General features: G+C 29.4%; 1 protein-coding gene across 2 annotated transcripts; it reads right to left on the bottom strand.

Moving 5' to 3' along the window:
* Window positions 1-13336: 13336 nt before the first annotated feature.
* LOC113853095 (heavy metal-associated isoprenylated plant protein 9-like) lies at window positions 13337-15604 on the bottom strand. 2 transcript variants are annotated; one of them, XM_027483546.1, is made up of 5 exons: window positions 15584-15604; window positions 15300-15477; window positions 15032-15204; window positions 14842-14932; window positions 13337-13836 (listed from the first exon to the last, which is right to left on the bottom strand). In XM_027483546.1, the coding sequence occupies exons 1-5, from the start codon at window positions 15602-15604 to the stop codon at window positions 13337-13339; spliced, it is 963 nt and encodes a 320-aa protein (XP_027339347.1). The 2 variants fall into 2 exon arrangements, with proteins under 2 accessions (XP_027339347.1, XP_027339348.1); XM_027483547.1 differs by having other exon boundaries at window positions 15300-15465.
* Between the last annotated feature and the right edge of the window lie 1952 nt (window positions 15605-17556).

The following is a 17556-nucleotide window of genomic DNA, read 5'->3' as shown; positions in this document are numbered from 1 at the left end:
TATTTTAAAAAATATTATTTTTAATAATGTAACGAATTTTATTTTATAAAATATGTGAATATTTTATTTAAAAAATCAGCCAAATATTGTTTAATACTAGTTGTTTTAGAAGACATAGATAGTTTGTTTCATTTAATTATAATTTTTTTTGAATTTTTAAAAGTCTTGACTTTCATACTATATCTCATTCTATAGAATTAAAAAAAGAAAAAAGGATGGCTCACAAACAAAAAGGTAAAGTTTCATGACCTTTTTTGAGATGTATCTACGTATAGACATTGATCAAAAACTTTTTATTTTGCAATATTTGTCACTGTCGAGAAATTTTCTAGAAACAACTCTAATCATTTCTCTTCATTTAGATTAAGTGCTTAGATTGATAAAAAGGTTTTTTTCCTGCACGTGGAAGTTCAAAGATGTGGTAGATGTACTTCAAATTTTATATTTTGAGCTTGAAAACTACGAATAACTAATTTTACTGACTTCACTCTGAAATAATAAAATAAAAAATTGAAAATAATGATATTCTGTAAAAGATTAAGATAATAAATAAAAATTAATTTAGAAAAATTCAAATTTTAAAATTTAAAAATAGAAATGAGTAGATTTTTTGAAATTTTAGATTCGTAGTTAATAGATAAAAATTGGTTTGAAAAATTTTAAAAAAATCAATGATATTGAGCAGATTTTTTTTGTAAGAGTAGATAAGATAATAAAAAAAATGATTAATAATTATAAAAATAAAAACTGAAGAGATGAAGCATTTTTTAAAAATAATAAAAATGACACAGGGTTATAAATAGTAGAAAAATGTGAGAGAGAAAAAAAAAAAGAGAGGAGAAAGTCATGGAAAAAAAATACATCATAAGACTTTCTTTATTCTTTTTTAACATACATCCTAAGAGACTTTTGGTTGTATCATTTGTATTGATGTTTATTTTATTTTGCATTTTCACTCTTGTTTGATTTTTTTTTAATGTAATAATAAACCCTAACAAAAAAACACATTAAATAATAGTCTTTTTATCTCCTTATTCTTTTGTTTGTATATTTTTTCCTGTGTTTTAATATGTTTTTCACACTTTTGTTTTTATTCATTATTTGATCTTTTCCTCAACACAATACAATACAAAATGAGTTTTCTTAATAAATTTAAAATGAGAAAGTAAAGCTTTAAAAAAGATAATACCCATTTCTCATTATACTTAAACTAAAAATCTAATTTTGTGTAAAGCAAAAAATAAAATCTAATCTAATCTTGTGTTAAATTTTTAAAAATTCAAAATAATTATTTTCCAAGCATAAAGGAAATAATAAAAATTGTAATAGTCATAATATATTTTTATAGTTAAACTTAACTAAAATGTCTAAACTAATCTATATTTTTTTTTTATCTTAATTAAGTTAATTATATTCATATTTACATTTAATTTATATTCATATAGTTTTCATACTTTTTCAAGAAAAATATTATCTTTATATATAAATTAATGAACTTTTTTTAATTATTTGAACTGTACAATAGATAATTAAAAAATAAAAGTGTGAAATCATGATTGTAGGATATCTATATATATAAGAATTACTAATTGATAAAAAATATTAATCTTTATATTTTTTAATTAAATTTTTATTGTTTTAATATATTCTAATTATACGGTCTTTTATATGTTATATACTAGTTAAGTTATAATTTTTTTTAAAAAAATTTTAGTTTATTTATTTTTTTAAAAAAACCTTTATTTTTATTGTCTGATATTTGTAGGTTGATATATAAGAAAATTTAGATAATATAAATATTAAATAAAAAATAATAAAATTTCAACTTCAAGTGAATATCTAATTATAAGAACACTAACTTTATCAAAATAAAAAAAAAGTAATATATAAATTATAAATTTATAATATATTATAAAAAAATTTAGATCAAATAATAATTTATACCTTATATTTTTTTTAGGTTACAACTTTACAAAGAAAAAATATTTTTAAAAATTGAATAATTTTTATTACAATAATCTATGTTTAATAGAAGGTAATATATTGAAAGACTTAGAAAATTTTCCAATTATAAAAGCAAAAAATAGTACTTTTTAATGAAAAAATTAAGTATTTTATAAATTTAAAATTCATTCTCAAGATATAAATCAAGATACATGTAATTATACATAAAAAACAAAATAAATTAAGATAAATGTATTTTTATTAATATTTTTATTTATAATATTATATTCTAAAAATTAATACTTATCTATAAGTTAAGAAGTTTATTTTAAATCAGAATGATTAATTATGTATATTTTTATTTTTTATATTAATTCTCAAGATATAAATTAAAATTTATTATATAGAAAATATATTTAAAAGATAAAACTTCTTATCATGTATTTTTAAGAATAAATAATTAAAACAAAAATAATCTTCAATAAAAATATATTATACAATAACAAAAAATAAAAGTTAATAATAATCGTTGAATTATATTTGTCATAATCTTTATTTAGTGACTCAGTTGTATATTGCATTATTTACAATAACGTCAATAAATAAAATAAAATTTTTTATAATTAAAGACACTAAAAAATATCTAAAATATACAAAATAATATTGTATACAATAAAATATTTCATAATTTTATTTTATGAAATTATATTTGATATTATTTAATATTATTATATAATTTTTATATTTAAATTATAATTATTTATTTATTTTTTAAAAAGTAGCTTAATAAAAATATAAATAAACTCATGTAATGGATGAGTATATTTATTAGTATTCTACTGTATTTTTAAATACATCGCTCCCCAAAAAATAAGATTCCAAACAATGAAGGAACATAATTACATTAAAAGAATTATTTACTAATAATTTAATACTAAATTAATCTATTAGCTAGTATAAATATTTTTAAACAAAAATTAATGTTAGTATAAATGTTATGAATTTTTATACTAATAAATAAAAAAATTACCAGATATTAAAATAATTTTGTTAATATAATCTTTGTCATACAAATTAAATTATTAATAATAATTTTATCATCTATATTAATAAATAATGAAATATATTAATATTTGTGTATCGAAAATAAACATATTTTGTACTAACGAAATTATTGTTTTTGGCTGAACATCATGAGTCATACATATTCAAGCTTGGCATGGGCTTTCCAAGTTTTGAATCTTTAATTTTTGGGCCCATCGAAAGGCCTCAGTGTGTATAATGATCAAGTGATAATTTGTTTTATCATTAAATTAACCGAAAATGAAAGTTGAAAGATAAACTATATGATCGACAAGGAGATAATAAACCTGCCATTAGATTTATTAAGCCACCGATGATAATAATGGAGATCCTTCCCCTGCCAATTACTGTGGTGCATGGAGCCAAGAAGTACGAAATTTTTATCAAATTGATCCCCAGATCATATGATAAAGAAACAGTGAAGCACAGATGAAAGTCCTCGGCAAATTTTTTATGAACTCTTGACTTGCAAAGTCAAACACACTATCAAGGTGTTGAGGTTTTTAAGTACTAGTATGAACTCCTTGAGGTGTTTTTTTCCCCTCAAATATAAAATCCAGGATATATATAGTTAACTAAGAAATGGTGCTCGATTCCCTTGCTATTGGGTCCTTATCACTTTCTCTGACAATACTAATGTCTATAAATAATAACTTTTCGTAGAAAACTCTCGACATATCTCTTGTAGCCTCTTAAAATTTTTTCTCATAAAATTATAATATAAGCTCTATGTTTGTAACTGATATTATATCTATATTACAGTCAACAAAAGGTATTGTATCTGTATACAAGGGGAATTTGCAATAAATATGATGTGGTAGAAATAGAAAATATGTTTGTTTTTGGAACCTAAAAACGCAATGATATGTTTGAGAATTCACCACCCGAGCTTTCATAACAAGGATTTTGAGTGCTTTTTGTTAGGAACAGAATACCAATATAATAACATACAACTAAAATAAAGATGAGAAAAATAAGAGCTAAAAAAGAGATAATAAAGACAATATATAATTATCACAGAAGAAAAATTACACTACCCCTCTCTATCTATTAAAATTCACTCCTCAAAATAAGAAACTATTACTACTAAATACAAGAACTTAGTGTAGTACAAGAGTGAGAGGGAGAAAAGATTTGGGATATATGAATTGGTGGACCCCTAGCCTTTTATAGACAAAGAAGGGGTCCTACCTTTGAAGTTCCCACCGATGTGGAACTTCTCACGTAACAATTCTCTCACTTAATGATTATGATTAAGTTAATCATATTTTCACACATTCCTAATACATTACAATTATATGTTGTTTATGTTTCTAATAGGCCATATAAAGATCGACACCATGTAAACTTATCAATATTGACTGACTTTGTCATTATGTCTGCTATGTTGTCTTTGGTATGAATCTTTTGCATATCCACTCTACCTTCCTCTACTACTTCATGAACAAAATGATATTGTATGCCTATGTGCTTTGTTCTGGAATGAAAAGACAGATTCTTTGCAATATGCAAAGCATATTGACTGTCACAATACACAGTAGTAGTCTGCTGTTTGTGCTCAAGTTCCTCCAATAGCCTTTGAATCCAGATTGCTTCCTTGCATGCCTCAGTAGCTGCCATGTATTCAGCTTCTGTAGTAGACAAAGCCACAACAGTCTGCAACTTAGATAACCAACTTACTGCCCCTCCAGCAAGTGTAAATACATAACCAGTAGTAGATTTTCTTTTATTCAGATCTCCTGCAAAATCTGAATCAACATAGCCTTTCACAATAAATTCTGATCCTTCAAAACATAATGCAACATTAGAGGTTCTTTTTATGTATCTAAAGATCCTCTTTGCAATATTCCAATGCTCTCTACCAGGATCTGCCATAAACCTACTGACTACTCCCACTGCTTGTGCAATGTCTGGTCTAGTACAAATCATGACATACATAAGGCTTCCCACTGTTGATACATACAACACTCGAGATATTTTCATCCTCTCTGCTTCATTACTAGGCTTCATACTTGAGGATAATTTGCAATTAACAAGAAGTGGGGTATAAATTGACTTATAATCTTGCATGTTGAAGCGCCGCAAGACTCTCAGTAAATAATTCTTTTAAGAAAGTCAAATCTTCCTATCTTTTCTGTCTCGGTGAATTTACATCCCTAAGATCTTGTTTGCTGATCCTAAATCCTTCATATCAAACTCCCTAGCCAATTGTGTCTTTAATTCTTGGATCTAATCTTTATTGGGGCCTATCATCAACATGTTATCCAAGTAAAACAACAAAATGATGAAATCATTTTCATCAAACCTATTGTAGTATGTACAATGGTCTGACTTTAGTCTGTTGTAACAAAGACTAATAATGAAGAAATCAAATCTCTTGTACCAACATCTCGGCGCCTGTTTTAGACTGTACAGAGGTTTGATCAACCTGCAAACTAAGTTTTCTTTTCCTTGTTCTTTAAAACCTTCTGGTTGGAGTATATATATTTCCTCTTCAAGTTCTCCATGTAGAAAAACAATCTTTACATCAAGTTACTCAAGATGTAAATCAAATGCAGCACACATTGCCAAAACAATTCTGATTGTGGTTAATCGGACTACTAGAGAGAATATCTCATTGAAATCAATTCCTTCTTTCTGAGCATATCCTTTAACCACTAATCTTGCACGATACTGCTCCACTTGATCATTACCATCTCGTTTGATTTTGTAGACCCATTTACAACCAATGGCTTTTCGATCTTTTGGAAACTCAACAAGTTTCCATGTCTTATTTTTATATAAGGCCTCAATTTCTTCCTGCATTGCTGCCATCCATAAAGAAGCATCTGAACTCATCAAAGCCTCATGAAAGGTTGACGGTTCACCCTCTTCATTTAGAAGACAATATGCATCATGGCTTGCCATAACATAGTTTGAGTGTCAAGATGGTCTCCTTATCTCACGTCTTGTTTGTTGAGCTTCTCCATCCTTGGTATCATTTGGTTCTTGTTCTCCATGCTCTTGTTCTACTTCAGAGGTGTCGTCTTCTTTAGACTTCCTTTCTATCACTATTGAAGTAGTGTCTTTGGTAGTGCTGTCATTTTTCTGCTCCTTTTGCAGTTCATTTTCGGTAAAGATTACATCTCTGCTAACAACAACCTTGCGGGCAGTGAGATCCCACAAGCGATACCTATTAATATTGTCAGCATAACCTAAGAATATACATTTCCTGAATTTTAGATCCAGTTTTGTTCTTTTTTAAGAATTGTACATCACGAACACAAGACATCCAAACACATGTAATGAAGAATAATTAGGTGGCTTTCCATTCCATACCTCCATTGGTATCTTTAAGCCAATTGTTGTTGATGGTGATCGATTTATCACATAACAGGCAGTTTTAACTGCTTCTGCCCAGAAAGATTTGGCCACTCCTGCTGTTCTTAGCATAGCCCTTATTCTTTTTAGAAGAGTTCTGTTTATCCGCTCTACTACACTATTCTGCTGAGGTGTATAAGGCATTGTGAATTGCCTTGAAATACCCTCTTGCTTGCAGAATGCCAAAAAATACCATCTATATATTCTCCTCCATTGTCTGTCCTTAAGGACTTAATTCTTTTTATAGTTTCAAGTTCTACTAGTGCTTTGAATTCCTTGAACACTGGAAACACATCTGACTTCTTCTTGGTTGGGTACACCCACAATCTCCTTGAGTGATCATCAATGAATGATACAAAATATTTTGCTCCTCCAATAGATACTTTCGGTGATTCCCATACATCAGAATGAATCAAGTCCAGTATGTGTCTACTTCTTGTAGTCACTTTGCCAAACTTCAATCTAAGCTGCTTACTTGTCACACAGTGCTCACAAAATGGTAAGGTTACCATTTTGAGCCCTAGCAAGAGATTACGTTCTGCTAGAATTTTCAAGATTTGTTCTAACATATGACCAAGTCTACGGTGTCACATCATTGTTTCTTCTTCTTGACTAATTGTAACTGATGCATCTGCTTCTTGCAACGTATCTCCCAAAAGCATATGTAAATTGGTTGTGATCTTTTTTACTTTCATCACCACCAAGTTGCCTTTAATTACCTTCAAGATTCCACCTTCAATGTGGATCTTACAATTTAGGTCATCCAATTGCCTAACGGACAATAGATTCTTTTTCAAGCCCTTCACATGTCATACTCTTTGAATTGTACGAATAGTACCAACATGCATTTTCAATTTGACAATACCAATTCTAGCAATTTCTAAGGCATGATCATTTCTCATGAACACGGATCCTCCCAAGATAGGTTCATAATTGTAAAACCAGTCTCGACATGGAGTTATGTGCCAGGTTGCACCTAAATCCAATATCCAACATTCATAGAGTTGTCTTCCACCTTTAGAATTTATTACTGCTTCACTATATAAGATTTCACCTTCATCTGAGGTACTTGCAACACAACCTTGAGAGGTTGATGCTTCAATATTCTTCCCTCCTCCACTCTTCTTGTTCCAACAATCTTTCTTCACGTGTCCTCTCTTGCCACAATTATAGCATTTGAGGTTCTTCCTTCTCTGAAATTTTGATCTACCATGATTCTGACTCCCACTGGAACTACGTTCCATTGATCTTCCTCTTATCATTATCAATGCTTCTGCTTGTTTAGAATTTTCCAGTCTATCTTCCTTATTCTTTCGCCTGGATTCTTCTTCAAGAACTGCTCCAACAACATCATTAAAGGATAGACTACCGATAATGTTGTTGTTTGTTATATTGATGATGAGTTGATCATATAATCTGGTAGACTCTGGAGTAGAAGCTCCGCACATTTATTTTCTACTATGTTGAAATCTGCGGCTGTAAGTTAAGCAAACAACGTATTCAGATTGTTGATGTGGTTCATTACTGATGTGAACTCACTCATTCAAAGAGTGTAAAGTTTCATCTTCAAGAATATTCTGGTGTGAAGTGACTTGACCTCGTACAACTTGATCAGTGTGTCCCAAATCTCCTTTGCAGTCTTCTTCTCTGCAACACTGGATAACACTGAATCTGTCAATGCCAAGTGCAAATTGGCAACAACATTGTTATCCATTTTTCTTCTACCTTCAATTGCATCAAGACAATTGTCTTTCCTAAAAATTGCTCTTATTTTCAATTTCCACAAGGAAAAATTACTTCTATGAAATTTCTCTATCTCATATTTTGCTGCCATAATTTCTTTTTTAATTATACCGACGATTTATGTAACTTTCACTGTGAATACCTACTAGAACAATAATAATGGTAGATCAGACAATACTGCAATCACAGAGCATACTAAGAATTTTCTCTGACACTATATTAATATACACTATAACAGAATAATATAAACAACCTAAAAACTCTGATACCACTGTTAGGACCAAAGTACCAATATAATAACACAACTAAAATAAAGATAAAAAAAATAAGAGCTAAAAAAGAAATAATAAAGACAATATATAATTATTAGAAGAAAAATTACACTTCCCCTTTCTATTTATTAAAACTCACTCCTCACAATAAAAAACCACCCCTACTAAATACAACTACTAAATACAAGAACTTTATATAGTACAAGAGTGAGAGGAAAAGAAGATTTGAGATATATGAATTAGTGGACCCCTAGCCCTTATATAGACAAAGAAAGGGTCCTACCTTTGAAGTTCCCACCTATGTGGGACTTCTCACGTAACACTTTTTAGCTTTAACTAAGATTCGGTGTCTAAGTTTGACAGCATGGAAAAAGGTTTTCACTCAATCATATTATTTTATAGACATATAAAGCAACCAGTGAAAGGGAAGAGAATAATGCGTGCCTTGTGAAAATGTGATTTGGATACGTTCCTTACTTCACTTGTTTATACTTGGGCTTCTTTATCCTTGCATTATTCCCTTTTTGTATTGCAATTTTGGTGGTTTCTTCATTGAATCTAATCTCACAATTATGATCATCATGATCACACACACACTCCTCGTCACTAGCTAGCTAGTGATGACCCATTGAGATTCAAGCATTTCTAACTCAATAATATACTCAATTATCACATATTTGAAGCTCGCAATTCAGTTCGGCCAAACCTTCCATGTGTTGGCAAACATTAGTTAGACAGATCACATGGCAGGCATATTTCCGAACCAGTTAGACAAAATAAGCCCCGCCTAATATAGTCAACGCATACATCTACGAAACTTCATCTTCAAAACATCCAAACCCATGTTCTCCAACATTTCTTTCAATAATATCCTCAAAAACTTAAAATGTTAAGTGAGTAAATACAAGAATAATTTAACATGTTTCTCATGTAAAGACTTTAAGCGTGGACAAAACTGCATGCGTACATTTGCTAAAAGAATGGAAGCAATTATTTGAAGTTCATATCGATACTTTAATAATAAACTATTTCAAAAAGAATTTTACAATTTGAATATCAAATTCTAAATATTATTTTTGATGTGTGTTAGTTATTTTTTTCCTTGTACAAATTAAATATGTTACTATTCAAAAGCTTGAACTATTTGATAAAGACATGTAAATATTGGTTTATCAAATACCACTCAAAGTCAGACATGATTAAAATAAATGCATTATCACCATGATGATGACTACCATTTTCACGTAATTGAGTCCAGCCAAATAAACAGTAGTTGATGAATCCATTTATTTTGATATAATATAATAATACCGTATATATTATATCATCATTGTTGTAATCATTACATAAAATCAGTTAATTATGAATGTGCCTAATCCCTGTACATTTCACAGAAAGTGCCAGAATCGAATCCTTTTGGCCTAACCGCTTGTGCTTTATACATTTTCATATCAGTTTCTCACCCCTCAGTTCAAAACTCCCTTGACACAAGTCCATTAGTAATAACTATATTAAACCCATGTATATATAAAAAGAGAAAGAAGCTGGCTTAATTTCTTGGACCCTGAAGAAGAGTGAAGATTCCTCTCTGTAAAGTTCTTTTCTTCCAAGAAATATGATAATGGTAGTGAGCATGGCGGGGATATTGGGAGAATACACGGCGGTGCTGACAAGGGTGACGGAGCACCTCCTTCCACGGCATAGCATACGATTTGGTGGTCTCCGGAACCTTCTTTTTGCTTCCACAACCTCGTATTCAGATTCAGCTTCTTTTTTGGTTTACTTTTGATAATTGTATATAGATGTATTAATAATATATATATATATATATATATATATATATATATATAATTGGAATGAGTTTTTTTTATGTTTGAGTATATATTTACAAAATTTGATTCTGAGAGTAGAAGTGAGGAATATTATGTAGCAGATGTTTTCTTGAGGGGTAGATCATGTTAGACTCTCTCCTGCACTTGATATGTTACAATGAGACATGTTTTAGCCCTTTGAAGTTTTGGTTATGTTCAGTTCCATTTAATTATCTCTTACGTTAAGGCAGTTTTTGACTGTGTACGTAGTAGTCGAAGTATATATGCCAGTAAAAAAGTACAAAACATAAATAAACAAAAAATTAGTTAAAGTAGTAAAAATAGCATTAACAAAATAAATATATTTAGAAGGAGAACACATAACATAGCAATTGTTAGAGGAACTTTCATATTTTCTACACCCATTTTCTCTTATATTTCTTTTTTAATTACCTTAATTTCCTTGCTTTCAACTTTGCTTTTTCTTTGTTATTATATCACTTATTGCATGATTTATGTTTCTCTTCCTTCTTCCTTTCCCATTTCTCTTTCATTCAATGGGATATATACACTCTAAATAGGGTAAAAAAAAAAATCTTTTTCATTGCTGCAAAAGTGTATTTTTATTCAGCATATTATAAAACTAGGTAGGTCATCTATATTTTTATGGAAAACTGTACAACTAGTTAATACGTGAATTTTTACCAGGTTCATTTAATTCCAGTACATAATGATTGCATTTCTGTTATTTTACTGTAAAGTATGGAGAATCATTTGAATTGCTTTTTCGTCTTCTTAACTAGTTCTAGTTTGATTAAGGATGAACCCGGGGGTTAGAGGAACTTACCCTGAACCTGGCTATCCAATGTAGTCGAATTTTTATTAGCCAATAATATGGTTGCATATCATAAAAATAATCTCATAAATAATGATGAAGAATGAGGATATATATGTAAGGCATGGAGATATTTCTTGGTCATTGTATTGCTGTCAATAACTGAAGATGACAATATTCCGGGGCATTAATAATCCAGGGAGTGCCCTCTACAATAATAGCAATTATTTCCCCTTTTACGGTTCATATTTCTTTTCAAAATCATTATCCTTTCACAGTTCATTAGCGTGGAGATCAGAGTAAGTCAAGGACATTGTGGACACAAGAAAAATAAGAGCCGCACAAAAACTGAGTATTAACTATTGTCTACAACTTTTAATTGTCACAGGGGAAAGCGAAAATCCTCATCAGAAACAGTACATTCCGGGTCATGTTACTGTTATTAGTTATCCCGTTCTTTCATGTGAAGGTCCACAACTCAGACATTAAATGGTGTTTTGCTTTAAATTTTGGTAAAATAATTGCTAAAAATAATTAGGATATGCATTTAAATTAATTTTAACGATAAAGTTTACGTTAAAATCTGAATTACGGTGTGAAGTAATAATTACTGATGTCAACTAAATTAACGAGTTATAAGCATATTGTTAAAAGCTTACTTTGCATTTTAGTAACATTTTATTTCCTTCATCCGTTATTTATTTATTACATCACAAACAAATTAAATAAAGGGCCCAATATTTAATACCTTTCCTCTCTCCCTTGACAAAAGAGAAAAAAACGAGAGAGAGAGAGAGAGGAATTTTCTTCGATCATTTAGCTAATATTTTCCCCTATACTTTTAATAAATAATAAAATAAATTTGAGATATATTAATTGTTAAATTTTTAATATAATTTTTTATTATTAAATATATGTTTACCTAACAATGACTACATTAACTATATTATTCAATAATATAAATATTTTTAAAATAAAATTTACATTTATAAAAAATATAATTAATTTAATTACTTTTCTCAATTTTAATAATTAAATCTTTTATAAAATAGATAGAGTAATATTGCAATCTCATCCTTTTCCTACTCTACGTTAATATATTTTTTTCTTTCTTTCTTTTGCCCATTAACATGACCAAAACATAAATGTGATCACGGCGGCACATTAAGTTATAACCTTTTATACATCTTTAAAAATTTGAAAATGTTAATTTTATTATTAATGCTCAAACTAAATTTTAGGAGTTAAAATTAATAAAACTGTAACAAAATAATTTAAATTAATTTCAAAATAATACTTTTAAAATTTGCCAAAATTTAAGAAAACATTTGGATAATCTTGAAAACTAACGCCGACAACTTTAATTTTATTTTTACCTTTTAGACTGGATAAGGTTTTCTTTTCTTTTTTCCTTCTGGCATACATAAGAATACAAAGATATCATCATCTCAACATAACGTGCCTCCACAATACTTTGCAGGCAGGGACAATTTGCATTTCCCATTCTAACTTAAACCTTTGCTTACCGCATCATTCAATGCTTTTAACTGGACCTTGTGGATGTGTTTTAAAGATTTATGAATACTTTTGATGCATATTGAGAGACATAACTACTTTCCCTTTGATTTGGTATTTGTTGATTGATAACACAAGTAATTTCCAAAATGGGAGGGCGCCAAGGAGACTGAGCTAAGTATATACGATTGGCGTGTTGGTTTTCCACAATCACAGGTTTTCTTGGCGTCGAGATTAGCTGAATCCATAGGTATTTTTGGCTTTCGTATGGTGGTGTGCAATATGGTTGTTATTCTTGGTTTATTGAGTAATATTTAGTGTATTTTTTAAGTCATTTTTACAAGCATGTTTAATTGAATACATGTATTTAATAAATGAGTTTATTAACTTCAATTTTTATATAAAAGAAAAAATGATGTGATAAAAACATTAGAAAAATAAATATAAAGACTCTTTTTCCTTTATTTATGTTATCATTTCGTCTACATTATCATCGTCAACTTAATTAGTCAAGCTAAAATAAGTCACGATACACGTTTCACAGGAATACGTAGTTGGAGAATATTTAAATATGATTGTATAATAACATATCGTACATGCGTAGAAAGACGGAGCAATATATAATTAATTAACTCATGATGATACATGTATTTGATTTCATTTGACACCTTTCAGTCAACCAACACAGTAATTTGTTCGTACTTACAGTAGTTTGAACCCTTTCTCTTTTTCTATCTATTTCATGTATGGATTTATGATCACATAGGATGAATTCATGAAATGCAACATGCATTGGGATTTTCCTCACTAAATAGCTGAGGGGGTGGGATTCGTTCAATGACATAGAGTGGCTGGTAATAATACATCACCCTCTTCGTGTCTTCCTCATCAACGTTAAACACTACTTCATTCTCATCACCACCCACTTCTTTCTTGGCTTCTTCTTCGCCACCCTTTTCTTCTTTATTCTCATTCATATCCTTGCCACCTTCTCCACCCTCTTCTTCTTTCTTGGGTTCCTCTGCTGGTTTCTCCTCTTCTTTACTCTCTGTCTCTTCTTCTTTCTTTCCTTCAGGTTTAGCCGCTTCTGTTGTTGTAGGTTTCTCAGCTTCTTTATATTCTTTTTCTTTTTCTGGCTCAGGTTCGGGTTGGGGAACTATTTTGGCTCGCTTTTTGGTCCGTCTATAGACATAGTCCACTAGCTTGTTTGCATCCATGGTCCCTGTCACAATAACCTTCCCTGTGCTAAATTCTGCCACTGCTGTTTGAACTCCTACATTAACCAACACATATTTTCATATTATCGTATAGTCAAATAATAATAATAATTTATTATTAAATACTGAAATGTTACCTTGTTCCATACGTATGGGTCAAGCTAAAGGGATGCTTTGGATTTTTTTTACGCAAGACATATATATACATGACTATCATTCATGTATAAAGCATGACTAGCTTGTTCATGAAAAAAAGTGATAAAAGAAAAAATTGATAGGGGAATGTCTTTGTATTTTTAATCAAATGGTATTGTTTTTATTTTGTTGTGTTGACAAAAATTGGCCTTCATATTACGGTCAATATTTTAAATCTAACATTCTTTCAATTATTTTACAAAAATTTAAAATATACCAAACATTATTAATAATAACAAATTTCTTAATAATTTAATTTTTTAAATTACCCTTAAAATTATTAACATTAATTATTTTACTCTTATTTATTTAATTAATTACTTTGTATCCATTAAAGATATTTTTATAAAATATAATACAAATAGTATGAACTCCTTGATCATAATAACATATTTGTGGAAAACAACCCCATTTCTTTCTCTTTTGAGGTGCAATCTGATGCAGGACATGGACATTGAGTCCCAATTAAATCACATCATTGCCAACCAATTTGAAGAAAAGCATGCCATGTCATGGGTTCCCCATCAAAGCGATGACTTGGTAATCTGGGAGTGTACAATGCATTAAAGGATGGACACACACAAATCCACGAATGACTATTCACCCTTTATGTGTCCACATTCTAGTTTATTTATTTTTTGTTAGATGACTCTTGTTGTTTGGTTAGTCACAATCACCAACTACATTGGAACCACTAAATTTTATCATTAACAAAGCACTTGTCAACTTCTTTTCCATTTTTAGTGTGTTTGGTTGAAATTAATTCTTCAAAGTGATATTTCAGAAAATAAAATTAATCCAAATAAGTCATTTTCAATTATAACGAGCATCGTTTCGAACACTTTAATTAAAATGAAAAGTGGTACCTCTCATTTTGAGTATCTTTCCCTTGAGCTGCTCAGCACAGGCCTCACAATGCATGTTTACATTAAGTTCCACAGTAACCGGTCCACTAACCTAGAACAACAATCAATTACCAATTATTGATTAAACTATGTAGATATATTTTAGCTTTACTTTTCTTTGGCATGCCAAAAGAAAAGGTTCTCATGATACCTGAGAAGTAACAACTTCTGGTATAGGTTCTCCTTCTGCTACTGGCAATGGAGATAAAACTTGGCCTATTCTCTTTGTTTTCTTTGTAATCATGTTACAGATTGCTTGAGGCTCCACTATTCCTTTTATGGTTACTTCATTTTTAGCCATATCAAACACCACTCTCTCAACTCCTGTTAGAAGATAAATACAAATAAAATTGAGTGGACATGCATGCATGACATGTGGAATAATCAAAAGCAAAGATCAATAGATGGCAGAGTAGAACCTCTCATTTTCATAATATATTTCTGAATTTTCTTGGCGCATCCCACACAATGCAAGTCTACAAACAACACACATGGAGATTGTGGTTTAGGCTCTTTCTTCTCCTCTACTACTGGTTTCTCTTCTTTCTTCTCTTCTGCTGGCTTTTCCTCTGGCTTAGACTCAACCTTAGTTGGTTCCTAACCAATAAGTACGAGAAAATATAGGAAGTATACTAGCCCATAAATCTGTAAGAGCTAGAAAAAATACATCACTATGAAAGTAGGAACAAAATTGAAGGCTCACCTGTTTAGCTTCCTCACCCATTTGCTTTATGAATTGAGATAAGAAATCAAATTAGTAAAAGGGGTCAAAAAAATGCAAGAGATTAAGAGGGTAAACAAGTATAGACAAGACAGTTATGTCATAAAGAAAGAGTAGGAGTATCACACTCTGAGCATGATAGGTGACCGGTGGGTGATTAGCAAATGATGCTTAACTAAGTTATTATATAGAGAGAGCACATGCAGTGTCACTAACTGCACAAAGAAACTCTTGGTTTAATATTTCCTTTGGAATTGTTTTCAATCTTCAAGGTTGATGGTAGAAAGGAGGGAAACCATTGGAGCGTGGTTATCATATTTATAGACATGAAGAAGCCAAATAGTGGTAAGGCCAAGAGAGGAAAAGGTGGCTTTGAAAATGATAATACTACCATTACCCACCGACTATAGATGTGTGGAACTTTGAGATGGGTACTTGATACCTCCAGCACTCCATAACTCAACCAATTTATTGTTAGGCCCCATCCCCTTTTTTTAACATTTTAAAATTATATAATAATTCTAAAGACTAATTTCATAAAATTAATGAATTAAAATTTATTTATTTTCTATGTTTTGAAAGCTTAATTTTATTAAAAATTAAAATAACAATAGTTGATGGTGTCTTATTCTTAAATGAATTAAAGCAGTAAATTTTGAAAACTCTTACTGATAAAATAGTTATCATCAATGCAAGGTGAGTTAAAAGAAAAACTCTTGATTTTTTTTATCATATATAAAGCAAAGTAACTTAACATACGTATATACAACACAACAGGAAATTTTGACGAGATTCAAAATTATTGAATGTGATTATCTTAAGATATAATTTTTTAGTGGATAAGTGAAATATTTAGTTGGTATAAGAGAAAACCCATATAGGATATATGTGTTTAAAAATTTAACGATGGGAAAGATAATTTTTTTGTGAATTTTTCTCAAATCATTGACAATGGTGATACTTCCAACAAAAAATAAATTGATTTACAAGTTTTCTTATAAGATACTCAAATAAATAAAGGATTAATTTTCATTCAAAAATTTCAATTACAAATTTGAAAGTCACGTTATTAATTTCGGCAACACAGCAAAAATTTTTATGGAGTTCAACATCTCTGACAACTTTTTATCTTTTTTGACAAAATAAAGTCTTGAGAAGATAAAAAAACGAAATGAAAAAAAGTAAATGTACAATTATCAAATCAACTTTAAATGTTAAAAATAATCAAATTAATTTTCATGAGATTATTTTCCTCATTACAAGAATAAAAAAATTATTATTTCAATAATTCTTTAAAAGCATATAAGTAAGGATGTGAAAAAAATACTCATGTTTAATTTCTATTAAGTCACATAATAAATGTATTTAATTCTTTCAAATTTTGTAATCATACTAACAATCATATTTTTTTCTCTGCCTTTACAAAATTATCACAACTAACACAAGTTAAGAAAATAAAAAGAAAATCTATTTATAAAATTTATTTATTATTTATTACATTAAAATATAAAAATTGTTTAACATTTATTATTTAAATAGCATTTATATATTTCAAGAATTGATACATTACAAGACACGGGTAAGATGCATGTATAGTGGGGGGGAAGTAAAAAAGAGATGGAAAAAAAATAATAGGTAGAAAACTAGTATAATAATATCTATATTTTGTTATCATCTTTAGACATTTTTGTTTGCCTTGTGCATCAGTGGACGAAAGAAAAGTTGAAGATCAAATAAGGCAGATGTCAGAAATGTGATCACAGATATATTGTGATTTCTTAAAATGAGTTTTAACCAATTAAGCAATAAGCCAATAAGCATGCTCTTCTGCATTAGTGCTTAAGCAACGTATTTCTGATTTTCATGACATATAATTGGGATGAACGAAACGTGGGGATACGAGAAATCGCTTACATCTTGCGTGTGTAAATTAATACAAGAAACTTAGTCCCACA

This window comes from Abrus precatorius, unplaced genomic scaffold (genome assembly GCF_003935025.1).
Source record: "Abrus precatorius isolate BTA unplaced genomic scaffold, Abrus_2018 Scaffold10, whole genome shotgun sequence".
Lineage (NCBI taxonomy): Eukaryota > Viridiplantae > Streptophyta > Magnoliopsida > Fabales > Fabaceae > Abrus > Abrus precatorius.
Note: the sequence above shows the minus strand (reverse complement) of the source record. Positions and strands in the feature narration are given on the sequence as shown.

What these genes read in the sequence shown, in the direction of transcription:
- LOC113853095 (XM_027483546.1), bottom strand. Translation starts at nt 15,604, where the DNA reads ATGGGTGAGGAAGCTAAACAG. An exon ending in TGGGTGAGGAAGCTAAACAG is followed by an intron (nt 15,478 to 15,583) that starts GTGAGCCTTCAA and finishes CTTATTGGTTAG; the next exon opens with GAACCAACTAAGGTTGAGTC. An exon ending in ATATATTATGAAAATGAGAG is followed by an intron (nt 15,205 to 15,299) that starts GTTCTACTCTGC and finishes ATCTTCTAACAG; the next exon opens with GAGTTGAGAGAGTGGTGTTT.